Raw genomic sequence first — 25,561 nt, 5'->3', positions numbered from 1 at the left:
CGGTGGGGCACAGGGCTGGGACAGGTGGGGCTTCCGCGGGGTGCCGCGAGGGCTCTCTGCCTTGTGCGTGGAGCCTCCGCTTCGGCTCCGGCCCGGGGAGGCGGCTCCGGCGGGGCAGGCGGGCTCCACCCCCGGGCCGGCCGCGTGCCCGCGCCTCCCAATTCCCAGAACCAGGGTGGGGGCTCGAGGGGGTGGTGGCGGCAGCTCCGCTTCCAGCTGGGCGTCTGGGCGCGGGGCCAGGACGGGCGGAGAGCGGCGGCGGCGCTGGGCGGCGGATCGCGCGCAGGGCGGTGGCCTGAACCGGCCGAGCCATGGCGGCCCCGGAGCTGGTGCCGAGGCGGGGCCGGGAGCGGGAACGGGAGGACGAGAGTGAGGACGAGAGCGACATTCTGGAAGAGAGCCCGTGCGGCCGCTGGCAGAAGCGGCGGGAGCAGGTGGGCACAGCGGGGCGGAGCGGGGCGCCGCCCACCTCGGGTGGAGGGGCCCTGGGGCCACGCGGGGCCGTGCGCACTCTGGGGGAGCCAGGAGGCCGGGAACCTGCCCGAACCCTCGCGCAGGCGGCCTCCTTCTCGATGCGCGCTCGTACTGCTTTAGCCTGGCCCCCACGCCCTGGTGAGAAACCCCCTCTTTCTTAAGGGCCAGTCTCTCGAGACCACCTCCCCATGCCTCTGAGATCACCTGTTAGCCTCCTGGGAACCATCCTCAAAAAAAACCCAAGCATGCCCCAAATCCCCACAGCCCAGCCCCAGGATACCACACCTCTGCTCCTGGGTCCCCAGCTTCTCCCTGGAACACCAGTGCCTGCCTCACACCCTCCCGCTGGTGGATAGGATGTGACTGGGGACTGAGCCTCCCCCGACACTTCACTCATGCCCCCCCACCTCCATCCCCACCCCCACCCCCAGGTGAATCAGGGAAACATGCCGGGGGTCCAGAGCACATTCCTGGCCATGGACACTGAGGAGGGGGTGGAGGTGGTGTGGAACGAGCTGCACTTTGCTGACAGGAAGGCCTTCTTGGTCCACGAGGTAAGGCCCGCTGCCCCACCCCCCACCCCACCCCCATCATCCTGGTGACTGCACCCCCCTTCCCAGGAGAAGATCCAGACCATGTTTGAGCAGCTGGCCCTGGTAGACCACCCCAATATTGTCAAGCTGCATAAGTACTGGCTGGACGCCTCAGAGTCCCGAGCGCGGGTAAGCCCCTGGGCAGGCCATGGGGTGGTGGGGCACCAGTGGGTGGGGTGGCTGTGGGCACCCACTGTTGGTGGAGCCCGTGAGTTTGCCGCCTCGCAGGTCATCTTCATCACAGAGTATGTGTCGTCAGGCAGCCTCAAGCAATTCCTCAAAAAGACCAAGAAGAACCACAAGGCCATGAATGCCAGGGTATGCAAGTGGGCTGGTGTGGGTCAGGGACAGGCTGGGGTCCGGATGCTGTTGGGGACAGAGACAGTGAGGGGCACGGGGCAGGGCTGGGCCAGGCGGCCCAGGCCCAGCTGCCTTTTGGAGCCCACCTCATGGAGTCCATCCACCGCCAGGCCTGGAAGCGCTGGTGCACACAGATCCTGTCTGCACTCAGGTGAGGGCCTGGGCTTGCCTGAACACCTGCCTGCGATCTCCCCCATCCACCCTGCCTCCTGGCACCCTGACCCAGCTCCACCGGCTCTCCCCTTCTCCCAGCTTTCTGCACGCTTGCAGCCCCCCAATCATCCATGGGAACCTGACCAGCGACACCATCTTCATCCAGCACAACGGCCTCATCAAGATTGGCTCCGGTGCTGGCGGGGAGGAGGGGGCGGCGAGGAGGAGAGGGTGGTGGGGAGGCTGGGCCAGGCGGGACCTGTTGGGAACACAGGGCTGATGACGCTGCGCACCCTGTCACGTTGACACCTGCTCTTTCTCCCCGTGGGGACCGGCTCAGTGTGGCACCGGATCTTCTCCAACGGTGCGTGGGGACTCTGGGGGATGGGGGGGCCATGGAGAGGCCCGGTCTGCTCACCCCTTGCTTTCCTGTAGCGCTCCCCGACGATCTTCGAAGTCCCATCCGTGTTGAGCGGGAGGAACCTCGGAACCTGCACTTCTTCCCGCCAGAGTATGGAGGTGAATCCAGGAGGCCCCCACCCTGCCCCCTGCATCCGCCTTACCCGTCCTGACCCGCTCTCCCCTTTCAGAGGTTGCTGATGGCACTGCCGTGGACATCTTCTCCTTTGGGATGTGCGCACTAGAGGTACTAACCCAGTGTAGCCTGGGGCCCTCCTCCCAGCTAGCTCCCCCAACCCCACCCGTCTCTTCCCCCTGCCTGACCTTGCCCTGCCCCCCAGATGGCTGTGCTGGAGATCCAGGCCAATGGGGACACCCGGGTCACAGAGGAGGCCATCACTCGTGCCAGGCACTCGCTGAGCGACCCCAACATGCGGGTAAGCAGCTCGCCCTGCCCCTGTGAGTTGGCTGTCAATGTTCCAGGCTGGGCAGTGAGGGGCCTCAGGCAGGCCTGCAGATGGTGCAGGTCAGAGCCAGGCTGCTGCACCAGCCCTTCCCCTGCAAGGCGGGCCTTACCAGGCAGGTGTGTTGCGGGGCAGACCTGATGGCATGAGGGAACATCCTGAGCACAGAGATATGCTTTAAGTGTGGGTGCAGTGTTTATGCCAGTTTTATAAAGAAACAGGTTCAGAGAGCCTTTAGCGTGAATGGTGGAGCCAGTGTATGTCTAGGTCTGCCCAACTCCACGGCCCTGCCTGTAAGCTTTCAGGAGACTGGCTGAGAGGATCCCAGGGGGCAAGGTGGGTGGGTGCAGAGGGCATATGCTCAGAAGCTGCAGCCACAACCTCTGTGGCCAGACTTCAGCGACTGCCTGGCTTAACCCATGGCCTCTGGGACTGGTGGGGCCTGGGTGGGACTGAGACAGACATGGAGCCAGGATGGACCCAGAGGCAGTGAGGGCCTGGATGTGGGGCAAGGGAGGCACCCCTCAAGGCCATCTGCAGAGCCAGTCCTGACTTGCAGCACCAGAAGTAGGGCAGGCAGGTGGGCTCAGGCTGGGCTGCTCCGAGTTCAGGGGCCCAGGCTGATCTGCCAGCACTCTGCCCAGGCCTGGGCTCCAAGGCAGGGGCTGGTGTCTATCCTCAGTGTGCAGTCTTCATCTGTCACTTGGGGATGACAGTGCCAGCCCCCCTCAGAAACTGGGGCGGGGGTGCCTACTGGAAGGAAAACAAAGGCAGCTCTGGGCCCCGGGAAGACTCCACTGTCCTGTTTGAAGACCCAGGTCCTGGCCTGGCGGCTAACAGGATGCCTCTCCCTGTGCCGGAAGCTGCATGAAGGCTCCCAGAGGCTTGGGGCCAGAGCAGAGAGGCTACACCCACTTCTGCCCCCTCTCCGCAGGAGTTCATCCTCTCCTGCCTAGCCCGGGACCCTGCCCGCCGGCCCTCTGCCCACAACCTCCTCTTCCACCGCGTGCTGTTCGAGGTGCACTCGCTGAAGCTCCTGGCTGCCCACTGCTTCATCCAGCACCAGTGTGAGGGGCAGGTCGGCCTGGGGGTGGGCCAGGGCCTGGGGTCAGGCTGCAGAAGGAGGCCCGGCAGGACCCCATGCTTCAGGGCCCGCCGCCTGTGTGCTCCCGCGGCCCATAGACCTCATGCCTGAGAATGTGGTAGAGGAAAAGACCAAGGCGATGGACCCGCACGCAGTCCTGGCGGAGATCCCCCGGCCCCCCTGGCCCCCGCTGCAGTGGCGGTGAGTGACCTGCAGCCCAGAGGCCTCCCTGCTCCTCCTGGCCAGCCCAGCCCCACTGGCCAGGCCAGCCATCCTCACGTTCTTCTTACACCCACACCAGGTACTCAGAAGTCTCCTGCTTAGAGCTTGACAAGTTCCTGGAGGACGTCAGGTGAGGGCTGGAGTGAGCCTGGGGAGGGGGCAACTGTCGGGCCTGAACCCCCAGCTGGCAGCACCCTGCATCGTGTCCCTAGGAATGGGATCTACCCGCTGATGAACTTTGCTGCTGCCCGGCCCCTGGGGCTGCCCCGTGTGCTGGCCCCACCCACCGAGGAAGCCCCGAAGGCCAAGACCCCAACACCAGAGCCTTTTGACTCAGAGACCAGAAAGGTAAGCTTCCACCCCTGCTGCACAGACCTGACCACTGCCCAGACAGGCTCCCTTACCAGGGGCTTCAAGTCTGCCGGGCCAGCTCTCCTCCCGGCTGCTGGAGGCCAAGTCCTGCCTGATCACTCTGTGGAACCTGGGGGGGGGGGGGGCAGTAGTGCAAGCTGAGAGACCCCTCTCCCAGAGGCTCTGCAAGGAAAGGCTCCTGCAGGCCCTTGCCCCACACACGGCTCTGACCCACCTCCTTGGCCTGCGGATTCCCTGACATCTGTGCCCTCGTGTCTCCTCCAAGGCCCCTAGGCCCTGAGATTCCCCTGGCCCCTCCTGCAAGGCTCCCCCCTGGCTAGGGGACTCCTGGGCAGCCTCAGCCCCTCTCCCTCTCCATGTCCACACCCACCGGTTTCCAGAGGCCGTGGCTTCGGCCTTGGGTGTGTCTCTGTGGTTACTGCCCTGATCTGGGCTTCCTTTGTTCCCCACCGAGATGCTGCACCAGCCCCTTGCCTGGTCGCCTGCTGCTGGCTTCCCTCCACAATGCAGCCAGAATTCTTGTTCTGGATAGGGGGCACAGTCGGAGGTCCTCAGCCCCCCACTCTGAGGCCTGGTCTTACTGGCATCCTGGGCTTCTGCTGTCCTGTCCCAGAGGATCTTGCTCTTCCTACCCTTCCCACAGCTTGTCCAGGTGTTCTCTCCACCTGTGAAACCATCCTAAAGCATCCTCCAGCTTCAGTATCTACCCTCTGAAAGTTTTGGCAGGCTCCTAGCAGTGAGATGTGCTTTCTAGTTTGCCCTTAGAGATTTTTCCCATCTCTGGTCTTTACTACCCGTGCCTGGCCCTTTGAGGCAGCATTTGAGCTTGCTGCCAGAGGTTGAGGTCCGGCCTTTGAGTGACCTTGGCCTGTGTCTTCCCCGCAGGTGATCCAGATGCAGTGTAACCTGGAAAGGAGCGAGGACCAGGCGCGCTGGCACGTGAGCTTGGGGTGGGCTAGGGGGGGGCTGCTGCCGGCAGAGATGCTGATGCGGGAGGAGAGGGACCGGGCCAACCCGAGCCCACCACACCCTCCTGCCTCCACCTCCTCAGCTCACTCTGCTCCTGGTGCTGGAGGACCGGCTTCATCGGCAGCTCACCTACGACCTGCTCCCAAGTAGGCTGAGGGGTGGGGGTGGAGGTGGGGGGGGGAACCCCGGGCGGGGGCGGGGGTGGGCAGGCAGCGCTGCAGGTCTCATGCCCTGGCTTCCCCCGCCGCAGCCGACAGTGCCCAAGACCTGGCCGCCGAGCTGGTGCACTACGGCTTCGTCCACGAGGTGAGGTGTGCGGGCTGGGTGCGGCCAGCCTGGGAGGGCGGCAGGGTGGGCCGCGCCCCTCCGTCCCCCATGCCTCCCTCCCGTCCTGCAGGACGATCGGCCGAAGCTGGCCGCCTTCCTGGACAGCACCTTCCTCAAGTACCGTGGAGCTCAGCCGTGACCTTGATTCGCACACCTCAGGGCCCCAAGCCCCCTGGAAGCCAACCTCTTGGCTCCCTGGGGAAGCTTGGCATTGGCCCCTGCACTTGGGTGGGGAACCAGGGTCCCTGTCTGCCTGTGTGCCTGCTAGTGAGAACCTCCCCTCGCATAGCTCCCGCAGCCCTGGGGTGGGGCTGAGGGTGGCGGGGTCGGGCCCACCGGGGTAAGGGAGCCGGTGCTGGGCACTGGTTAGCTGCTGCGTGTCCTTAGGAGCAGGATGTCCCATGCAGCCAGCTTCCACAATTTCCTGGCCGTGTGGTCACGAAGGGGCTGCCGCACGGGGAACCACGCATAGTGCTGGGGGCTGAGGGGTGGAGGTCAGCCCTGGACAGCTGTGCACCCAGGCAAACGCTCCATTACAAGTTGGTGCCACTGACTCACACGAGGAACCACCACCTTAGACTGATGGTAAAGCAGCTGCAAGTGTCGGGCACCGTGCTGGGCGAGGGGCGTGGCCATGACCCGGAAGCTCGTATGGCTCTTGCCCCCTGCCCCCCGTCCAGGGCAGACCCACTTCCGGGCCCCTCTCTGGCTCCTGCAGCCCCCACAAAGAGCTGTTCTCTGTCCACGTCCCCTGGCCGGAGTGGTCCATGTCAGATGCCCTCCCTGCTCCTCCCCAGCTCCCCCCTACTCGTGCTACCTCCCTGGGTCCTGGGGATATCAGCGCCCCCTCCATTTGCAAATGTAGTTAATCACTCTTGAACATTTAAAACCGCATGTATAAATTTAGCACATTCAGGTTTCTAAGTGTTTGAAATGTCAAACAAGAAAAGCCTACCACTGTATTAGTTCTCTGTTGTTGCTGTAGGTTTTTACCACAAACTCAGTGGCTTAAACCAACACATATATTAGTTCTGTAGGTCAGAAATCTGGCGCAGATCTCATCAGACTAACAACAAGGTTTTGTCACTCCTTTCTGGAGGTTCTTGGGGAGAAACCGTTTCCGTACTCCTTCAGGTTGTTAGCCTTCAGGTGTCAGGAGCACGCAGGGCACCGGGCAGGAATTCAGTTCCTTGCAGTGATGGGGCCAAGGTTCCCATTCCCATGCTTGCTTAAACTGAAGGCCATCCTCAGCTTCTGGAGGCTGCCAGATCCCTTGGCTAATGGCCCCTTCCTCCATCTTCAAAGCCAGAAACATCGCATTGAGTCTTTCTCCTGAACTGTGTGTCTGGTTTTCTGCAGCCAGGAAAGCTTCGTGTGGTTAGGTTGGGTCCACCTGGATAATCCGGGATAATCTCCCATCTCATGGTCCTTAATCTTAACCATATGTGCAAAATAGTTTTCACCAAGTAAATAATATTCCCAGGTTCTGGGGGTTAGGACATGGACATCTTTGTCATCCCACCTGCCACATCACCCCAACCAAAACCCCAAACCAACACCCCTTACCAAGACATGTCAGATACATTCCATGTAAAAATATGGTGAATCTCAAGTTATTTTAAATGTTCCAGTACTCTACAAAATTATTCAAGTCCTAACACCTTTCAGTTTAAAGTTACGCTTTAAAATAACTTACACATCTACTTGGAAATCCTGATGCCAAGCTGTCTGATTCTGCATCGTCTGAAACAGTTGGGAGTATCCAGTGCATAACCGATTGTGCCAGAGATTAAACTGAACTCAAAAGGATCAGTACTAGCACTGCTCCATTTCATGTCTGTTGAGGTTTTCATTTTAACTTTTATCTCTTCAAAGTGACATACCTATTATTTTCAAAGTGGAATTTTTTTAGGTCAATAATAAATAACTGATAAATACACTGTCTAACTCTGATTCTTTGCAAATTCAACTCTCTTAGCTGTTTCTTCAGGCATTTAAAATGCATGTTTCACAAGGACACGCACACACGCGTTCGCTGCTTTTCATCGGTTTTTCTACATTATGTGTCACATGCGGGTGTCCTCTGGGGGGAAGGGAGGCCACTGGCCTCATCCCTTGACACAGCGCCATCTCAATGTGATGGGCACTATTACAGCTTCACTCCCACAGGTCTCAGCAGAGAATGAGGTGTCCTAGGAAAATATTTGCTTCCTTGCACAACTTTTTGTTTTCCCTGCAGTTAATCATTGCCTTTTGGGGGGCTTAGTTTTCCATACATGTCATTAATTCCTCCCTAGATTCTCCTGCAGAAGTGTGAACCTCCTCTCAAACTTGGGATTTGTTGCATAAGTGCTATTTCCATCTTTTCCTGGACCCCTCACCCTGCCACCTGCCCCGGCTGTGAGCATGGGCTACGACTTCAGCAGTGTCCTGGAGCACCTCCTTTCTCTCCGCTGGAGCCCATGATTTCCTCCTCCTTGATTCATTTACGGAGTCTGCAGCTTGCCGTCACTACATTCACATCTGCTTGTTCGTGTAACTAGGTACAAAGTTGGGCTTCTAGTCCCAAGAATTCCCATGCCTTTCTGAGTTCTGACCTTTGCGATGTCTTCTCTCTGGATCTTTTCTTTACCTGAATGCTTTGGAAATTATCAACTGTTGGGGGCCAGAGTGAGGTACTCCGCCCATGGCAAAGGTCATGAGGAAGGAGGCTCGACATACGCAAAGGCGGGATCGAGCCTCAGGAGTCCCCCTGGAAATCCTCGAGCGCCTACCCCCATAACCAGAGCCTGCCTACTTTACTACTTTGTGTTCTTACCTACACCTCTGACTTTACGGGGGGCTGTCCCCCACCACCTCTTTCGGAGAAGGAGTTAACCTAGAGCTCCAGTCAATAAAAACTCTTGGGTGTGACAAGAGTGTTTTAACCTACAAACTCCTCTGAAGGTTCTCTAGCCTGCCTGACAGGCTCGTCCGGCCACATGTGATTGCTCACAGCCTCCCAACCGTGAGAGGCACGAGATGCTTTAAACCTTCTAAAAACAGGTTCCTTAGAAAAGTTAGAAAACTATTAGTATAAGTATAATGGGCTGATTAGAAATTGTATTGGTGAAGGGTTTTTCATTTGTTGAGCCAATGTTTGTTGCTAAGTCTCCACATCCCCTGCCCTTACACACATTAATGAATATATAGAAGAAATAAGTATTAACCTTTGATATTAATCACGTTAGACCTTAGGCTAAGTAAATTCTTTCTTTCCTTAACTAAAACCCACTACACCCTCACCCTGTAGGAATGTAACTTTACTTGGGTGGCATCTGTTTTGAGAATAATCAGCCCTGGAGAAATAAGTGTCCTGATTGACTGACCGCTGTCACAAGGAGAGGGTCGTAAATTGTCAGCAGGCCCCCCTGGCCAGAAGATGATGTAACACCCCTAAGACCTCTGTATACATTTGTGTGAAGCACCTGACTTTAATAAAAGTCAGGACTGCTGTCCCCACGTGACTTTTGTATAACATCTTAGTGTATAAAAACAGACTCTGGAAAATAAAGAATTGGGATCAGTTTCTCGAAATACTGGTCTCCCCATGTCGCTCTCTCTCTCACTCTGGCTGAGTCTCCATCTGGAGCGCGGAACCCACCATGCTTACTAATTATGCCTGGGCTTCTAAGATCCGACCGGGGAGGCCTCAGTGTCTCCTCTCCTTCGGGAGAACGGAAGGACGCCTGCGGCCTACGTAAGTGGTGCAAACTTCTTGTCTTGAAGTTTTATTGGTCTCCCGCGTAAACCAAGCTACTCAGCCTCTTTTCTCCACTGAATTTTCCTACTGAGCTATCCTTATTCTATTACTCTTTATATCTTTAATTAATATCTAATTGAAGCTATTGTATCCTGATCCTCGCCTATGCCGTCTCTCCTTCGAATACCCTGGATCAGCCGGGGCTGGTCCCCGGCAGGATCAACGATGTGTCCTGATGTTGTTGTTCAGTCACTCAGTCTTGTCCGACTCTTTGTGACCCCATGGACTGCAGCATGCCAGGCCTCCCTGTCCATCACCATCTCCCAGTTTGCTCAGACTCGTGCCCATCGAGTCACTGATGCCCTCCAATCATCTCATCCTCTGTCATCCCCTTCTCCTTCTGCCTTCAATCTTTCCCACCATCAGGGTCTTTTCAAATGAGTCGGCTCTTTGGATCAGGTGGCCAAAGTATTGGAGCTTCGGCTTCAGCATCAGTCCCTCCAATGAATATTCAGGAGTGATTTCCTTTAGGATTGACTGGTTTGATCTCCTTGCTGCCCAAGGGACTCAAGAGTCTTCTTCAGCACCACAGTTCAAAGGCATCAGTTCTTTGGCACTCAGCCTTTTTCATTGTCCAGCTCTCAGATCAGTACATGACTACTGGAAAAACCATAGCTTTGACTATATGGACCTTTGCAGGCAAAGTAATGTCTCTGCTTTTTAATACGCTGTCTAGGTTTGTCACTGCTTTCCTTCCAAGGAGCAACCGTCTTTTAATTTCACGGCTGCAGTCATCATCCAGTCCAGAGTGATTGTGGAGCCCAAGAAAATAGTCTGTCACTGTTTCCATTGTTTCCCCATCTATTTACCATGAAGTGATGGGACCGGATGCCATGATCTTAGTTTTTTGAACGTTGAGTTTTAAGCCAGCTTTTTCACTCTCATCTTTCACCTTCCATTGAGAGGCTCTTTAATTCCTCTTCACTTTCTGCCATAAGGGTGGTGTCATCTGCATATCTGAGGTTCTGATGTAGACCTTCTCTCGCTTTTCTTCCACTATTATTTTTTATTGAAGTATAGCAGTTTATAATGTTGTGTTAATTACTCCTTTACAGCAAAGTGTTTTTTTTTTTCTGTATTCTCTTTCACTATGGTTTATCACTTGATATTGAATACGTTGATAGTTCTCTGTGCTCTGCAGTAAGAACTCAATATGACTTTCCCTTTCATCTGTTGTCCAGAGATTCCCAACCCTTCAGTTCTAAGAAGTTTTCTTTGCTGTTTTGATTTCTCCCCTTTCCTTTTCTGGAATGCTTACTTAGATGTTGGACTTATTTTCTGAGAGGTTAGGGGCAGAGGCTCTGGAGCCACTCAGCTGCTTCTGAGACAGTGGTTCAGATTGCATGGGGGTGGTCATGAGCTTGCACAAGTTAACTGTGAAAAGGAACGAGAACAGTGCCCAGCACACTAGCACTCTGAATGCAGCGATGCCAGATTTCACAGGCAGAGCTGCACCAGGGAGTGGTGCTTTTGCCCCCTCTTCCAGCCCCAGCCCACCCTATTGTGGAGGCCTCTGAGGCACCCGCTGGTTCTAGTACTGCAGAGTGCTGACGAGTGTGACAGTACTCCATTGTCTGTTTTCTAGCTATATGGTTTCATTGTTATACGTTCTGGAAGATTTCAACTTTATCTTGCAACTTCTCTGTTTAACTCTTCCTTTTCCTCTCATATTTTTCATTTGTAACTGCTTTCTCACTGGCTGAATGTTTTTTTTTTTTTTTACAGCATCTGTTCATGTACTTTGATGCAACATCCTATATCTCTAAGGATATGGTTTTAGCTTTTCCTTTTTCTTTCCTCTCTGGCCTGCTCTATTGGCTCTATTCCTTCTGAGTCCCTTTTCCTTTTCCAGTTTTCTTCTCCCTCAGGTGTCTGGTGTTCCTGGGTTGCCCAGTCACATTGAATCTTAGTGGTTGGCGCTTATTGCCTTGTGGTGCTTTGAGGTCAAGGATGGAGCCAGGTCATTCTCCTGCCCACCTCTCAACGGCCAGTCTATTGTGTGTGTGTGTGTGTGTGTGTGTGTTGGGAGATCCTGCAGACAGGCTCTTCTCTCTGAGGATTGTGAGTGACACATGATTGGGGAGCCAGGGTTGGAGGTGGCAGAAAGGCAGGAATCTCATGTATTCCTCCCCACTTTCAGAACAGGCAGGCCCTCCAAGTGTGCCTCTGCTGGAGCTCACCTCTCAGTCGCTGCCAGTAGGGCCGGAGCTCTTATCTCTTCCTTGTCATGACTGCACTCACATGAACCATCTCTTGGACCTCAACCTCCAGGATGCTAAAGCAGCCCCTGTTGTCCACCTTCCTCCAGCTCCACAACATTCCACCTCTTTGTCTTTGGGGGTTTCTGGCTTTATAAAGGTGGTGCAACCTTCCCAGGTGGTGCTAGGGGTAAAGAATCTGCCTGCTAATGCAGGAGACACGAGATATGAGTTCGATCCCTGGGTTGGGAAGATCCCCTGGAGTAGGAAATGGCAACCCACTCCAGTATGCTTGCCTTAAGAATCCCATGGACACAGGAGCCTGGTGGACTACAGTCCATAGGGTCCAAGAGTTGGACATGACTGAACGAAGCACTCTTTCTTATCATTTTAGAGGAAAGGTAAATGAGTAAAATATTGTCGTGTTTAAACAGGGTGTCTGTATTTCACATTAAATCTCCCAGGGTTGAGAGGAGACCTGCCTCCTTGGGGAAGATACTTTGCTACCTCAGGCAGGCTAAAGTTGCTAAGCTGACAACGTCAGGGCCTGAGCTTCACTGAGTGAGGGTCTTGGGACTGGGTGTGGCATGCAATAAACGTCCAGGGCAGCTCAACGCCAGGGATGGACACCTGGAACTTTATAGTTCAGAACTAAGAGGACTGAGTGCATACCCTTCCCAGGGGATTGGTTCGGAAGCCTGTCTCTTGGGTTGCAGTTCCACAGACTGTTACGTCGCTGGCTCTAGGACGCTATCAGTTTTGGAAAGAGAAAATGGGACCATAACAGGGAACACACCATGCATTGGTAGGCGCATTCAGAGATACGATGCAAAGAGGCATTTCGAAATCTGAGTCCGAAAAAAGGCGATTCTTGGTCGCAGTTTTCAACCGCAGCTCTAGAGAGAATCCGGCCGTCTGTGCCCGGCCTCAGGGTTTTCCTGCAAAGGAGACAGAGAAACCGAGCAGCGAAGGGAAAGAGGCCGCGAGAGGCGAGGGGAGGGGCGACCTAGGACCCTAACAGGCCGGCGGAGGGCGGTGCTAGCGGCGGGCGGAGGCGGGGCTGCCGCGCGCGCCCCCGCCCCGCCCCCGCCCCTTCCGCGCGCCCTTCCCGGAGCGTTAACTGTTCCTCCCCGCACCGGAAGCGCGTTCCTTTTTCCTTCCACGTCGCTGGGGAAAGGGCCTTTAATCGCGAGAGTTCCGTTCTCTTGAGAGCGCCTCCGCCGGCGCCTAGATCGCGCGAGACCGCGGAAGGAACCGAAGCGTGTGGCGCGCGCGGCGGACGCGACGGGAACAAGATGGCGACGGCGACCATAGCGCTAGTAAGTGAGACCCCCGTGACCGCGGGCCGCCGCTCAGACCGCGGGAGCAGATTGTTGGCCCGGCCTGGGCGCCGAGGGTCCCTCGGGGACGTAGCGGCCGCTCCGGAGCCCAGCGCGAGCTTCTACGGCCTTCGGTCGCGCGAGGCGGGGGCGGGGCGGGCGCGAGGGGAGGGGGGCCGGCCTGCGGCCGCAGCTTCCGGCCCGCAGACTGCAACTTCCGGCAGCCGGCGCGGGAGCACCTGGCGCGGCTGTGACCTGCGGTGCGGCTGGGATTGACGGGGGGGTGAGGGGGGCCCGTGCCGTGTGGCGAGCCGGCTCTCTTCGTGGTGCGGTCGGGCGGGGCCAGACGGTAGTCGTTCCCCTCTGCCCACGTTGTGAGCCTGTATCCCCGACTTGAAGGCGGAGCACCGTGGAACCGTGGCGTCTCCCCCTCCAGCGTGTAGGGGCCACAGGGCGGGCCTGTAGGACGGGATCGGGCCTGGTGAAGAGGGAGGCCTTCGCTTCTTGAGTACACAGCTGTGAATGGGCTCTCTGCTGATGTCCAGCGGAGAAGAGGTCTCCAGCCAGCAGGGATTCCGTCCTGCAACCCCTACTCAGGAAGGGAAGACGAGGCCTCTCATTACATCTCTCGTTGCACGTATCCTGAGCAGTCACATTGTCCCAAGCGCTATGCGAGGGCTTGGGGGAGCAGTAGGGAACGAAAGACAGTCTTGCCCTGTTCCGCCGTCTGCTGGGCCCTGGAGACCAGTTTCTACTCAAGGTGCCTGAGGTGTTAGGGCGCGTGCAGGCATCTCTCCTGCCTTGCTTAGTGCTCAGCCACATGGAGCGCTAAGCAGAGATGGACAGCCTCTTCTCACACAGCAATTCCTTGGGGAAGTCTCTCTTCACTCTTCCTCCTCCCAGACTTGTGCCACTGAGTCCCCTCACGGACCCTCACAGGGAACTTCATCCCTTTATTTACCTACCCCTCCCCAGCTCAGTCTAATGGATGGGGTTTATGTGAGAAGCGTGTGGCTGGAGGTTGGACTGATGGGGGAGATCTGAGGGTCAGCGGGCGTACTTAGGCTGCCTCCCTCAGGCTCTGATGGCCACAGAAGGGGCGAACCTGCCTCACTGGGGCAAAGCTGACTCCCATTGAGAAAGCGGCCCCAGGCTATGAGGGGGGCCCCGCTGTGTGATTCTCAGATCTGGCTAACTTCACTGATTTCTTTGTGCCATATCCTGCTTCCTGCTGAAGCCACAGGAGCAACCACCTTTGTGACAGGGGCATTAGAGAGAAGAGAGGTGAAGGTGGAGGCCTGGGTGACTGTCTAAGTCACCAGAGTTTTAAGATGATGGAGAGGGAGGCTTGAAGACAAGGACCAAAACTCCTGGGGAGGTGTAGAAGGAGCAGAGACCAGTGAGAGTGGAGGCCTCGTGTCCCCGAGCACCCCCAGACCTGCATCGGCACTACACCCCAGCCTTGCTCAGGGGCGCCCAGCTCAGCTGTGGCACAGGGCCAGACCTGGTGGTGTCACAGTGGGGGTGGGTGTGTGCACTGGGTCTGAACCTTGGAAGCTGGGCTTTTCAACAAGGGTCTTCACTGCCCATCTGAATCCTCTTCAGGAGGTTGATGCTGCTGCTGCTAAGTCACTTTAGTCGTGTCTGATTCTGTGGGACCCCATAGACGGCAGCCCACCAGGCTCCTCTGTTCCTGGGATTCTCCAGACAAGAATACTGGAATGGGTTGCCATTTCTTTCTCCACTGCACGCATGCATGCTAAGTTGCTTCAGTCATGTCCGACTCTGTGCGACCCTATGGACAGCAGCCCTCTGGGCTCTGTCCACAGGATTCTCTAGGCAAGAATACTGGAGTGGGTTGCCATTTCCTTCTCCACAGAAGTTTAATGAATGTATGTTAACATGCATATACAAACTGTAAAGGCCCAGACTTACCTTATCAGCTTGTGAGAATGAGGTCCAGTCTGTGGCCTAACACATTCCTCCTCTAACCTTTCGAATGAATAGGTTTCTAGAAGAGGCACCGGTTCCCTGCAGTGCTGCAGGGGCATAGCAAAAGCTTCTTCTCCGTCTTCTGGTTTGTGCCTGCTGAGGAGTGCTGGTTTGCTGCCCTAAGCTGTGGCTTTGGCTCTTGCGGGAGGTGGGGTGAGTGGCGCTGGACTTGGCGGACAGTGATCTCGGGGGGAAGAACCCAGGAAGATACAGAAGAGCCTCTTCTAACTTTTGTGTGCCTTCCGCCTGGTCACTGCAGAAACAGGCCACGGGCCCTTCCTCTGACACCTGGGCTCACTCCTACTTGGGACCATTGTCCTAGGAGTTCCATCTGGCAAAAGCACTGGACTCCCTCACCTTCCCAGAGGTGAAGGTGCTTGTTTTTCTCCTGTGGGTCCCAGCCTGCCTGTCACCTCACCGAGAAGCTGTCTCTGCTGCTGTGGCCTTGGGGCCCTCACACTCCCTCTCTCCAACCCTGTGCTTGGTTTTCTCCTTAGGGCTTGTGCTACAGAAATAACCTCATGTCGGGGTTGGCTAGCATGTCTGTTGTCTTGCTTTTCGTGCATCCACAGTGCCCCGCACAGAACCTGCCCACACTGTGGATAGCAGGGCGCCACGTGAAGGGTACTGACCAGATGGGAGGCAGTGTCCTGCACGAGTCCTACTGTGGGGACTTGACTCTGGATGTTGTAATAATACAAAAAAAAAAAATCACTGAAACCTGTGGATCGCTGGCCATGTGCAGGAATTGCCTTACGTATTGTATATGGAGTTGGCCAGAGTTGGCCACTCGCTGAATCTTCCTGCCTGCCCCAGGAGACAGGCCTAACGAGCCTGAAGCCTGGAGGTGTTAAGTAATTACTTGATTTTTCTGGTTTTCTAATGGAAATGATTCTTTGGCCCTGGGCTATTGATTAGTGGCAGTGCAGGGGTTTGGGCCCCAGAATCTTGGGGCTGCACTGCACCCCACCCCACCACACACACCGTGTACACCCCTGCACTGCACACACGCTCCCCCACCCCACACACACCCACCAGAGGGAGTTTGCACCCCTCGAGGCACTGCTGCCTGCTGCTGGGGTGCTTTGTGACTGTGGCCTGCTGTAGTCACGGCTGGAGGATAGCGTAAGACTAGCTGTAATGATGAAGGGCAGTTTCCTCTAAGCTTTCTTAGCATCTGCTTAGAAAAGAGCCCTAGGCTCTGTGGGACTGGGGACGTTGTTTCTGCCATGAATTCCCTGGGGTCGGCTGTCCTTTGTGAGTCCTGGGTGGACTGAATTTCCCTGCAAAGCCTCTTCTGAGCCATCTCTGGTCTCAGCACTGTCCTAGTTCCTGTTGGCTGCTGCACTTATTTGGGTGAGTAGGAAATCATCTATACATGTGCCTTCAAGTTGATCTAATTCACAGGGGTCAAGAGGTTGGATTACATGCCCAGACCTGAAGTTACCTCTTGTTGGGGTTTTGCAAGGCAGCCTCTGCTCTGGTGTGTTCTGGGGGCTGCCAGGGCACTTGGAGCAAAGCCAGACCCTCTCCCCAGATGCCAAGCACCCACTGGGTAGCACCTCTATCAGAAGGGCCCCCCTTTCCTTTGTCTCTCACTGGAGCATGGTTTCATGGCTCACAGCAGTGATCCAGTTTCAGAGGGGTTCCAGGGAAGGAGCAGCGCTGGGTGGGCCACAGCTTCCACACCCACTGGTCACATCTCTAGTGCAGTCAGGCTTGTGCTGCTGTCTTCCCTTTGAGGCTGGAACGCCTAAGACACGCTCTGGCCAGGTCAGCCCAGCGTTTCTTTGGCTTTGTGCTTGGTGCCTTGAGGATGGGCAGGGCTCTCGCCCTAGGCTATCGTCCTAGATGTGTGTGGGTCTTACGCTTGAGTTGGGAGTGGGTTCCTGCTCTGTGACTTCTGAGATGGTGGGGAAGTCTCAGGGGCCTTCCACTAAGACCCTGACTTCCATGATGTTGCCCACCTTCTGCCATTGGGCTGGCTTCACACCAAGTGCTCTTTGGCTCCTCGAGATGTGGCCAAACTCTCACCTGCCCTGAGTTAGACAGCCCTGAACAGTGTGCAGGGGGTGGAGGCATAGGGGAGCCTACAGAGGCAGCCCCGCTGCCCGGCCTGCCAGTCAGAGCCATCTTCAGGAGGGGCCTTGGAACTGAGCCTGAGGTGTGGGCTGGCCCAGCGTGTGTGCAGGCTGCTAGCGAGGTGCCTCTGTCCGCCTCAAGGGGAGAGGGCCACCTGTGGTCCCGGTCGTCTTTTCCTGTGTGGCTAGAGGGCTGCTCTTGACCCAGGAGCGAGTGTCTTTTGTTGAGCGGGGTGCAGGAGCACAGCTCAGCTCTCCACACTGTCTCTTTCTGAGGACTTACTGCCAGCCTGGGGCTTCCCCAGCCTCTGCTCTGGTTTTTCCTGGCCAGCCCTTTGGGCCTGGGCCCTGGGCAGCGGCAGGTGTGCTGGAGGAGCGGAGCGAGCAGGGTGAGGCGTGGAGGGGCAGCTGCAGGAAGCCCCGGGGCCAGGTCAGAGCTCTGACTGGCTCCTTGCTGGTCCTCGCAGAGTCCAGCTCTTAACCAGGGAAGACAAGCGAGGGCCCGGGCGGCTGGGTCTGCGAATGTTGTCACACCGTCTCCTTCCTGCCTGCAGCAGGTCAATGGCCAGCAAGGAGGGGGGTCCGAGCCGGCAGCAGCGGCGGCGGCGGCGGCAGTGGTGGCAGCGGGAGACAAATGGAAACCTCCACAGGTACTGCCCTTAAGCGTTCTTGCCCTCAGGCCCGCCCGCCCGCCCGCCTGCCTGCCCGCCGCCCGCCCGCCTGCCCGCCTGCCTGCCTGCCTGCGCGTCCCTGGCCCCAGAGAGACCTGGCTGGGGGGTGGGAGCGGGAGGAGCCCCGGGGACTCTGCCTTCTGGGCAGAGACCCTGCCCTGCCCCCTTGCCACCCAGCCTCCCTCCTGGCTCCAGCCGCCTCCTCTCTGCATCTACTTGGCGTCCTCGCCTCACATGTCTTCACATCCCGGGCAGATGGTGGCTGTGGTCAGGTGGGCCCGAACCTCGGGCGGTGCGTGCCTTTCACTGCTGGTGTCATACAGGAGGGTGGACGTGTCATTCAGAATGTGCAGGGTGGTGTTAAGAGCCAGAAATAGAGTTTCCCTTCAGATCTCTAAGTAAAACATGAACGCCAACCCCTCTGCAGGTCAGAGCGCAGGTCTGGGGCCTCGACTTCAGGGTTGGCCTGGAGGGTCTCAGCCAGTGCTGATCGCCAGACCCGTGGGGTCGGGGTGGAGGGCTGGACCTTGCTGTCTTCGGATAAGAAGGTTCTTTATGCTTCTGCATGGCAGTGCCTGCCTCCAGAGGACTGGGCAGGGCCTCTCAGCAGAGTGGCCTGTGGGCTGTTGGGGCCGGGTGCCCAGCTTGCCTGGGGAGGGCTGTGGTATGCAGCCTGGATCCTGGGAAGCTATGGGGGCTGAAGCTGATGGGCAGGGGGGCCAGGGTGTCCCTCTAGCCAGCCCTTCCTGATCCTGGCTGGCTATGTAGCCAGCCATTGGTTGGTAGGAGAAGGGCTTTTTGTTTCTCAAGACAAAGAGGAGATTGAGAAGTTTCTGAGGGGCTGAGAGGGGCTGGCATTGATCACCATGGTGACGGCCTGCTCTGGAGCCGTGGCCCAGGCCCTTGTCCTCTTTTCCCACTGAGGAGAACTGGGCTCTGGGCCTGCGGGCAGGCCAAGAGGACCGCCATGCAGGAGCCACACTGCACTGCCAGAGGAGGGGCTGCCAGGGCTTCCCGCCCTTTGACCCTGTGCTAGAAACCTAGCACTGCAGCTGGTCAGGAGGGTGCTTCTTGGGGTCTGGGTTGCCAGCCCCTTCCTGCCGCCTTTGTGCCTCTCTCTGTGGTTGCCCGTCACTCCTGTGCTGGGGGCCTGCCTCTCGTCCCTGCTGTCCTCCCGAGGCTTCATGCTGGGGTTGGAGAATCCCAGTCCGGACGGTTGCTAGCCACCCAGCGCCTGGTGACTGGGCAGGTGTGCTCGGAGCCCCCGCACACACGCTCCTGCCACTCCCGCGGCTGTGTCCTTCCCCTGCCAGCAGCTTAGAAATGCCTTTCAGCAGAGGGCATACCCGTACTCCTCGTAGCACCCGCCCTGGCCCGCAGCGGGCTGGGCCTGCCACGTCAGAGCATCTCCTCGTTCCTGTACTCGCCCAGCGTGTTGGCGGGTGTCCGTTTCTGTTCCCTTACGGTGGGCCTGTTTCTGGCTTCTCTTGCCAGGGCGCTAAGCATGGCCCAGGGAGAAGTTTGGTGAGGCGGGCTGGGAGAGCAAGTCCAGGTCTCCAGATGGCGTGCAGGGCTGGGGGTGGGGCACTGCCTGCAGCTGTGCTGGGAGGGTGGCGCCTCCCAGACTTGCTCTTTTGAGTGGTCCCTAGAACTGGTCCTGAGCAGGGAAGCCGAGTCTGTGGCTGTGAGATGATGTTGGGGGCCTGGGTGCCAGGCAGCCCAAGAGCGGGGCATCCCAGAACATTCAGAGTCCTGGCCCTCCCCTTGTCTGGGAGGCCAGTGCCAGCCAGCTCTCCTATGCAACTTGAGCCTGAGGTTCTGGGGTCGGGCTTGCCATGAGGGCTGGGCTCCTCTGACTGCTCATTGCTTGTCTTGGTGACTCCAGAGGGCCTGGGTCCTGCAGCTGCTCTGGGTGGGCCAAGGGCCCCAACGTGCCTGTCTGTTTTGGTGTGTGTCTTACCAGTGTCTCCTGGAGGAGACAGGTCTGGGACAGCCACTGGGCTGTTGGACCCATGTCCGCCCCAGGCGGGAGACAGTCTGTCCCTGGGGATGGGCTGAGCTGCAGGCCACGCGCAGTGGTCGGGCAGAGGGCGGGGTGGGCCTGGGGCCATGGGAGGGCCGTCGGGGACTTGCTCTCAGCCATCTCCCTGCTCCCGTCTGCAGGGGACAGACTCCATCAAGATGGAGAACGGGCAGGGCACAGCCGCGAAGCTGGGACTGCCTCCCTTGACGCCCGAGCAGCAGGAGGCCCTCCAGAAGGTGAGCGCGTCCCTCCTGGGGCTCCGCGGCAGGGGACGCCTTCGGGGGCGGAGGAAGGCCCATCTCCCCACAGGCGGGCCCCCCAGTGCTCCTCACTGCCTTCTCTCACAGGCCAAGAAGTACGCCATGGAGCAGAGCATCAAGAGCGTGCTGGTGAAACAGACCATCGCCCACCAGCAGCAGCAGCTTACCAACCTGCAGGTGAGCCACCCTCCCGCCCGCCACCCCGCCGCCGCTCTCCTACTCTCGTGCCTGCGGCCATCCCCGCGAGGTGTTGTGGTGCTCCGTTTCTCAAGGACTCCTTGGGACCCCCGGGTTCCTCCCTAAGGCACAAGTGGCCCAGCCCTACCCACCTATTGAGAGCCCACGGCCCCTGCCAACCCTCTTCTGTAGCCCTGCGCCCCTGCCCTTCCCCAGTAGGCTCCTCTTCTCGGACTTCAGATTGTGGCCTTGGGTCACCCCCACCATGTGCCCAGCTGCGAGGCTGATGGTGTAGCCCCGAGGGGCGTTTCTCCCCACCCCCACGGCCTCGGATAAAAGCGGTCAGGCCCCCGCCCCTGCAGTGAGTCCAGTCCAGCGGCTCGGGGCCCAGGATTGAGAGGACAGGCTGGGGACGCCTCCCCAGGGCCCTGCTCTAGGCTTATGGCCAGAGGCAGCCGTGGCCATGGGGGAAGAGGACAGGGTGAAGCTGACAGGCCTGGGCCTCGAGCCTCCTGCACCCCACCCAGCCCGCAAAACGTTCACGCTGCCAGGGGTGCCTGGCTCTTGACTGTGCTCCGTCCGCTCCTCCCCTCCCTCCCCCTCCTCCTCCTCCTCCTGCTCCTCCCCCTTCCTTCTTGCCCCTGCCGGCCAGGCTGCGGGGCGGGGCACCTAGGGCTCTGAGGCCCCCCTGGGCAGGTGCCGGTGGCCGGCCAGATGCCCGGCAGTGTGGGAAGGCAGGCGGGCCTCCTGGCAGGGCGGGGACTCCGGGCCTTGCCGCTGTCTGCGTGAGGTGTGACGAGAGCGGAGACTGCTCGGCTCCAACAGACTGAACTCTGTCTTTACTGTCTTTCAGATGGCAGCAGTGACAATGGGCTTTGGAGATCCTCTCTCACCTTTGCAATCGGTCAATAGACATGCTCACTTCTTCCGGGGCTCATGTCCTTAGTCAGGGCTAGAGGGGGGCAGTGCGCCCATGTGCTGGGGACCTTGCTCCCCGTGGCCGGCCCTGCCCGCCAGCTCAGGACGCGCGCAGCAGAGCGCCAGGCGCGGCGGGGCCAGTGGTGTGGGGGGCACCCACCCCGGGACCACCCCTGGGGAGGCCTGCATCTGCTCTGAGGGCCCGCCTTAAAACTAACCGGCCAGGTAACTGCGGAGGGCAGCCGGCCAGGAGGGCAGCTGCCCGCGCCAGGCCCCCTGCACCCGTGCCGCCTGCACACATCGGGTGTGCCACCAGGCCTCCAGCTCCGCCGGGCACCAGGCTGCTCGGGCTCCTGGCTGGGGTCAGGCGCCCGAGGAGAGAAGGGTCTTAACTCACGGCCCCATCAAACCCTGGAGGGGGGACGGGGGGGAGGGGGTGGGGGCTGGGGGGACCCACGTGAAGGAGAGAGGGAAGGAGCAGGATTGGGCCGCACCCTGGCTGTCAGCAAGGGGCGGAGTCCACGCGGGCAGGGAGCAGGTGGTGGCTGTGGCCCCGGCTGCTGTCAGCAGAGGAATGTGGGGAGGAGATGCCCCTCCCGCCCCCAGAGGCAGGCTGAGGAGGAGGCCAGGCCCCCCTGGAAGTCTGAGGGGGAAACATGGCCTTCCCAGGGGCCATCCCTGAGCCTGAGTTCTCACAGGGGACACGTGGTCCTGTCCTCGGGCCAGACAGACCCCGTGTCCTCTCTAGGGAGCGTCTGTCTGTGGGAGCAGGTCAGGCAGGGGGCTCTGGGCACCCCCACTGTTGGGGAGCCCACACTGAAGAGGAGACATGCTCCTATCCTGGAGAACTTTGACCCCAGGGGCAGCTGGTCTCACATCTGGGGCAACTGGCGCAAGAGGGGACATAAGTGTTGGGGGGGGACAGTCCTTGATCTCGACAGGAAGCCTGTGGCCTCTTTGTTGGGAGCAGTTTGAGGAGGGGGTCCTGTCTGGGGGCCATGAGCCTTATTTTTAGGCTCCTCTTGGCAGGATGTGGGGGCCTGGCCAGTTGGCAGTTGGCCTAGACCAGTTGGCATATCTGAAAAAAGAAGCTGGCCTCTGGTTATGGGGAATCTCAGGAGGGTGTGGGGGTCCCCCGCTGAGGGGCTGGAGCCAGGGCCCATCTCCTTGGCCTGCCCTGGGCCTGTGGTCTCCCCCCAGTGCCCCATGGCAAGTGGCTCTGGGGCACTGCCCGTGAGGCCTGTCATCTGAGGTGGCCGGGTGGGAGTGTCTCCTCGAGCGACTGGGGGCCCCAGCATGGAGGCGGTGGCGCCCGCCCGCACGGACCCTGGGGCGTCTCCTCTCGGTGGCTCCGCTCCCTCGTGAGGCTCCCAGGGACCAGCAGCCCTTTCTATGAGGGTTCAAGGCGCTGGGGCTGCGCGAGCGGTGCTGCCAGTCTTCTCTCCGGGGAGTCCCTGACTGGGCTCCTTACCTCCTCCCTGGGGTCTCTTCTGGGCAGTAGCTGCCCCGTCTTTGCCCCCTCTCTTGCCTCACACCAGCGTCCCTGCAGCCTGGCGGCTCCCCCTTCCCTCTCTATCTGAGTGCATGGCCAGGACCCTGAGAGGACCTCCCAGCCCGCCCAGGTGCCCGGCCCCAGAGTGGAGGGCTTGCAGCCCTGCCTTCCGACCAGCTGTCAGCTGTGCTGTCAGTCTGCCCGGGACCTGGGTGGGCCAGGGTGTGTTTGTTTCCTGCCTTCAGGCCTGACTTTCCTTCCTGGGCTGGGGTCTTGCCGACCCCTGCCACCCTGACTGCAGGGGCGGATCCTGCACCACACCACCGCGTGGGGAGCCCTCCCCACAGCGGAGCAGGAGGGGGAGGGGTGGGCCAGGAGGGGAAGGGGCTGCCCAGCGTCTCGCCACCCCTCACAGGCCAGTGGCTCTGTCTCCCCTTGTTCCTGCTCCAGATGGCGGCTCAGCGGCAGCGGGCACTGGCCATCATGTGCCGGGTCTACGTGGGCTCCATCTACTACGAGCTAGGGGAGGACACCATCCGCCAGGCGTTCGCCCCCTTTGGGCCTATCAAGAGCATCGACATGTCCTGGGACTCCGTCACCATGAAGCACAAGGTGAGGGTCCGTCTGCCACCTCGCCCCAGCCCTGCGCTCTCCTGGCCTAACTGCACGTTCCTATGTCCAGGGCTTTGCGTTCGTGGAGTATGAGGTCCCAGAAGCCGCCCAGCTGGCCTTGGAGCAGATGAATTCCGTGATGCTGGGAGGCAGGAACATCAAGGTGAGGGCTGGGGAGGGGACCTTGGGGCCAGTGTGCAGCGTGTTCTGTGTCCAGACAGCCAGCCTAGACTGACTGGGGGCTCTTTGTCTCCTGTCTCTACCCCAGGTGGGCAGACCCAGCAACATAGGGCAGGCTCAGCCCATCATAGACCAGCTGGCCGAGGAGGCGCGAGCCTTCAACCGCATCTACGTGGCTTCCGTGCACCAGGACCTCTCGGATGATGACATCAAGAGTGTGTTTGAGGCCTTTGGCAAGATCAAATCCTGCACGCTGGCTCGGGACCCCACGACTGGCAAACACAAGGGCTATGGCTTCATTGGTGAGTTTGGGAAGGTGGGGGTGGGGTGAAGCCCCCTCTCCCCACACCCCAGGCCCAAGGCTGGCCCTCACTGCGCTCCTGCTCTGCAGAATATGAGAAAGCCCAATCGTCCCAGGATGCTGTGTCTTCCATGAACCTTTTTGACCTGGGGGGCCAGTACTTGCGGGTGGGCAAGGCTGTCACACCCCCTATGCCCCTGCTTACACCGGCCACACCTGGAGGCCTCCCGCCGGCTGCTGCCGTGGCCGCAGCTGCAGCCACAGCCAAGATTACAGCTCAGGTAAGGATTGGTGCCATTGTGTGGTTCAGTAGTGGGCACTGGGACCACTGGTCCTGTGGGGACTGGCCCTTTGATGGTCTTGAGTGGAGGCACCCAGATCCAGAACTAAGCATGGTGGCCTTCTTGGTTGCAGGAAGCAGTGGCTGGAGCAGCAGTACTGGGTACCCTAGCCACTCCTGGACTGGTGTCCCCTGCACTGACTCTGGCCCAGCCCCTGGGGGCTCTACCCCAGGCCGTCATGGCTGCCCAGGCCCCAGGAGTCATCACAGGTGAGCCTGGGTGGGTCAAGGTTTCCCTTCTTCCACTGCTGCTCTTCTGGGCCTGATGCCTTCAGCTGTCCTTAACGAGCTTCTTCGCCCCCTGGGCCCCCTGCGCCCCAGGGCAGTTCAGCCATGCTCCTTCCTGGGAATGGAGGGAGGTGGGGGGAGTGACTGCTGACTCTGTGGGTTTGCTGCAGGTGTGACACCGGCTCGGCCTCCCATTCCGGTCACCATCCCCTCTGTTGGTGTGGTGAATCCCATCCTGGCCAGCCCTCCGACACTTGGTCTCCTGGAGCCTAAGAAGGAGAAGGAGGAGGAGGAGCTGTTTCCCGAGTCGGAGCGGCCGGAGATGCTGAGTGAGCAGGAGCACATGAGCATCTCAGGAAGCAGTGCCCGCCACATGGTGATGCAGAAGCTCCTCCGCAAGCAGGAGGTGGGCCACCGGGGCCGGTGGGGCAGGGCGGGGCGGGGCGGTCCAGCCAGCCACAGCTCTCAGCTGTCCCCCCCACAGTCCACAGTGATGGTTCTGCGTAACATGGTGGACCCCAAGGACATCGACGATGACCTGGAAGGGGAGGTGACTGAGGAGTGTGGCAAGTTTGGTGCTGTCAACCGTGTCATCATCTACCAAGAGAAGCAGGGCGAGGAAGAGGACGCGGAGATCATTGTCAAGATTTTTGTGGAGTTTTCTGTAGCCTCTGAGACTCACAAGGCCATCCAGGCCCTCAATGGGCGCTGGTTTGCTGGCCGCAAGGTGGTGGCTGAAGTGTATGACCAGGAGCGTTTTGATAACAGTGACCTCTCTGCATGACCTCGGCCCCGTTCCCCGGACTCGCACTTTCTCCTTGTTTGCTCTGGGTTTTATAGAGTGATTCAATGGTATCTCGGCCCGGCCGCCCAGCCTGTGGATAAAGGTGCAGGTGCTGCTGGCCCTGACTGTCCCTGTCTGACAGTAGTCTTGTGCTTATTGGCTCCCGGGGCGGGGGTGCGGGTGCGGGGCAGGGCGAGCACCCAGGCAGCGCAGAGGCAGCGAGCCTTGTCGGTCAGAGACCTGAATACCGCAAGGAAGGCATTTGCGGGGTCAGCAGGAGTTGCTTGGTTCTTTGGTGCCCGCACGGGGTGGCGGTGAACCTTGGGGGTGGCCTTCCTGCTGTGCGGGGCTCTACTGTCACATGCTCAGGTAGTGTTGCAAGAAGGCTGACCCAGAGTCTCCGAAGTCCTAGGACACACGCAGTCCACCGGGCAAATAAATACAAGCACAGCCTGGGCCTGTCGCCCTGCCCTCAGGGAGCCACGTCGCCGTGGGAGGGGCGGCAGGCGGGATCTCTGGGTCGTGAGGCTAAGGCGGGGACGGGTCGGGGGTAGGGAGGTGCAGGGCGGTGCTGGAGGGAAGGCAGGAAACCTCGAGCCTCTGGTTAGGGCGCTGGCGGTAGGGAGGGCAGGCTTTGAGCGGACTTCAGCTCCCGTCATTCCTTGCGCCAGGGGGCGACTCGAGGTTCCCGACAGGCTGTGCGCGGGGCCGCTACGGGTCCTCGGAGGCACCGGCGCCGCAGGGCCTTGTGGGGGTTGCAGTTCGG

At 59.2% G+C, this 25,561-nt stretch overlaps 2 protein-coding genes across 11 annotated transcripts; both read left to right on the top strand.

The window, feature by feature from the left end:
* The first annotated feature begins 3 nt into the window (after positions 1-3).
* On the top strand, positions 4-7,354 carry NRBP2 (nuclear receptor binding protein 2). Of its 5 annotated transcripts, none has more exons than XM_070382543.1 (18): positions 5-434; positions 906-1,028; positions 1,095-1,196; positions 1,296-1,385; positions 1,538-1,578; positions 1,680-1,774; positions 1,921-1,944; positions 2,016-2,099; positions 2,171-2,226; positions 2,321-2,416; positions 3,378-3,510; positions 3,626-3,728; positions 3,829-3,879; positions 3,941-4,097; positions 5,007-5,056; positions 5,173-5,236; positions 5,341-5,396; positions 5,488-7,354. In XM_070382543.1, the coding sequence occupies exons 1-18, from the start codon at positions 312-314 to the stop codon at positions 5,759-5,761; spliced, it is 1,722 nt and encodes a 573-aa protein (XP_070238644.1). In that variant the 5' UTR covers positions 5-311; the 3' UTR covers positions 5,762-7,354. The 5 variants fall into 5 exon arrangements, with proteins under 5 accessions (XP_070238642.1, XP_070238644.1, XP_070238645.1 ...); XM_070382544.1 differs by having other exon boundaries at positions 6-434; positions 5,007-5,060; positions 5,488-5,699; XM_070382545.1 differs by having other exon boundaries at positions 7-434; positions 3,962-4,097; positions 5,007-5,060; positions 5,488-5,699.
* A 5,177-nt stretch (positions 7,355-12,531) lies between these two features.
* PUF60 (poly(U) binding splicing factor 60) lies at positions 12,532-24,931 on the top strand. 6 transcript variants are annotated; one of them, XM_070382516.1, is made up of 12 exons: positions 12,532-12,736; positions 17,364-17,459; positions 19,644-19,739; positions 19,851-19,940; positions 20,794-20,844; positions 22,801-22,962; positions 23,033-23,125; positions 23,231-23,444; positions 23,534-23,724; positions 23,858-23,993; positions 24,182-24,417; positions 24,496-24,931. In XM_070382516.1, exons 1-12 carry the CDS (start codon positions 12,713-12,715, stop codon positions 24,793-24,795), a joined length of 1,689 nt encoding a protein of 562 aa, XP_070238617.1. In that variant the 5' UTR covers positions 12,532-12,712; the 3' UTR covers positions 24,796-24,931. The 6 variants fall into 6 exon arrangements, with proteins under 6 accessions (XP_070238617.1, XP_070238612.1, XP_070238615.1 ...); XM_070382511.1 differs by having other exon boundaries at positions 12,574-12,736; positions 17,367-17,459; XM_070382514.1 differs by lacking the exon at positions 17,364-17,459 and having other exon boundaries at positions 12,574-12,736.
* The last annotated feature ends 630 nt before the right edge of the window (positions 24,932-25,561 follow it).

This window comes from Bos mutus, chromosome 14, assembly GCF_027580195.1.
Source record: "Bos mutus isolate GX-2022 chromosome 14, NWIPB_WYAK_1.1, whole genome shotgun sequence".
NCBI classification, from domain to species: Eukaryota; Metazoa; Chordata; class Mammalia; order Artiodactyla; family Bovidae; genus Bos; species Bos mutus.
Note: the sequence above shows the minus strand (reverse complement) of the source record. Positions and strands in the feature narration are given on the sequence as shown.

Bases quoted from the DNA above. Each gene is read 5' to 3' on its own strand.
- PUF60 (XM_070382516.1), top strand. From the start codon at position 12,713: ATGGCGACGGCGACCATAGCGCTA. The intron at 19,941-20,793 runs GTGAGCCACCCT...ACTGTCTTTCAG, and splicing joins AGCAGCTTACCAACCTGCAG to ATGGCAGCAGTGACAATGGG. The intron at 20,845-22,800 runs GTCAATAGACAT...TTCCTGCTCCAG, and splicing joins CTCTCTCACCTTTGCAATCG to ATGGCGGCTCAGCGGCAGCG.
- NRBP2 (XM_070382541.1), top strand. From the start codon at position 312: ATGGCGGCCCCGGAGCTGGTGCCGAGGCGGGGCCGGGAGCGGGAACGG. The intron at 3,880-3,940 runs GTGAGGGCTGGA...CCCAGCTGGCAG, and splicing joins AAGTTCCTGGAGGACGTCAG to CACCCTGCATCGTGTCCCTA. The intron at 5,237-5,340 runs GTAGGCTGAGGG...CCCCCGCCGCAG, and splicing joins CACCTACGACCTGCTCCCAA to CCGACAGTGCCCAAGACCTG.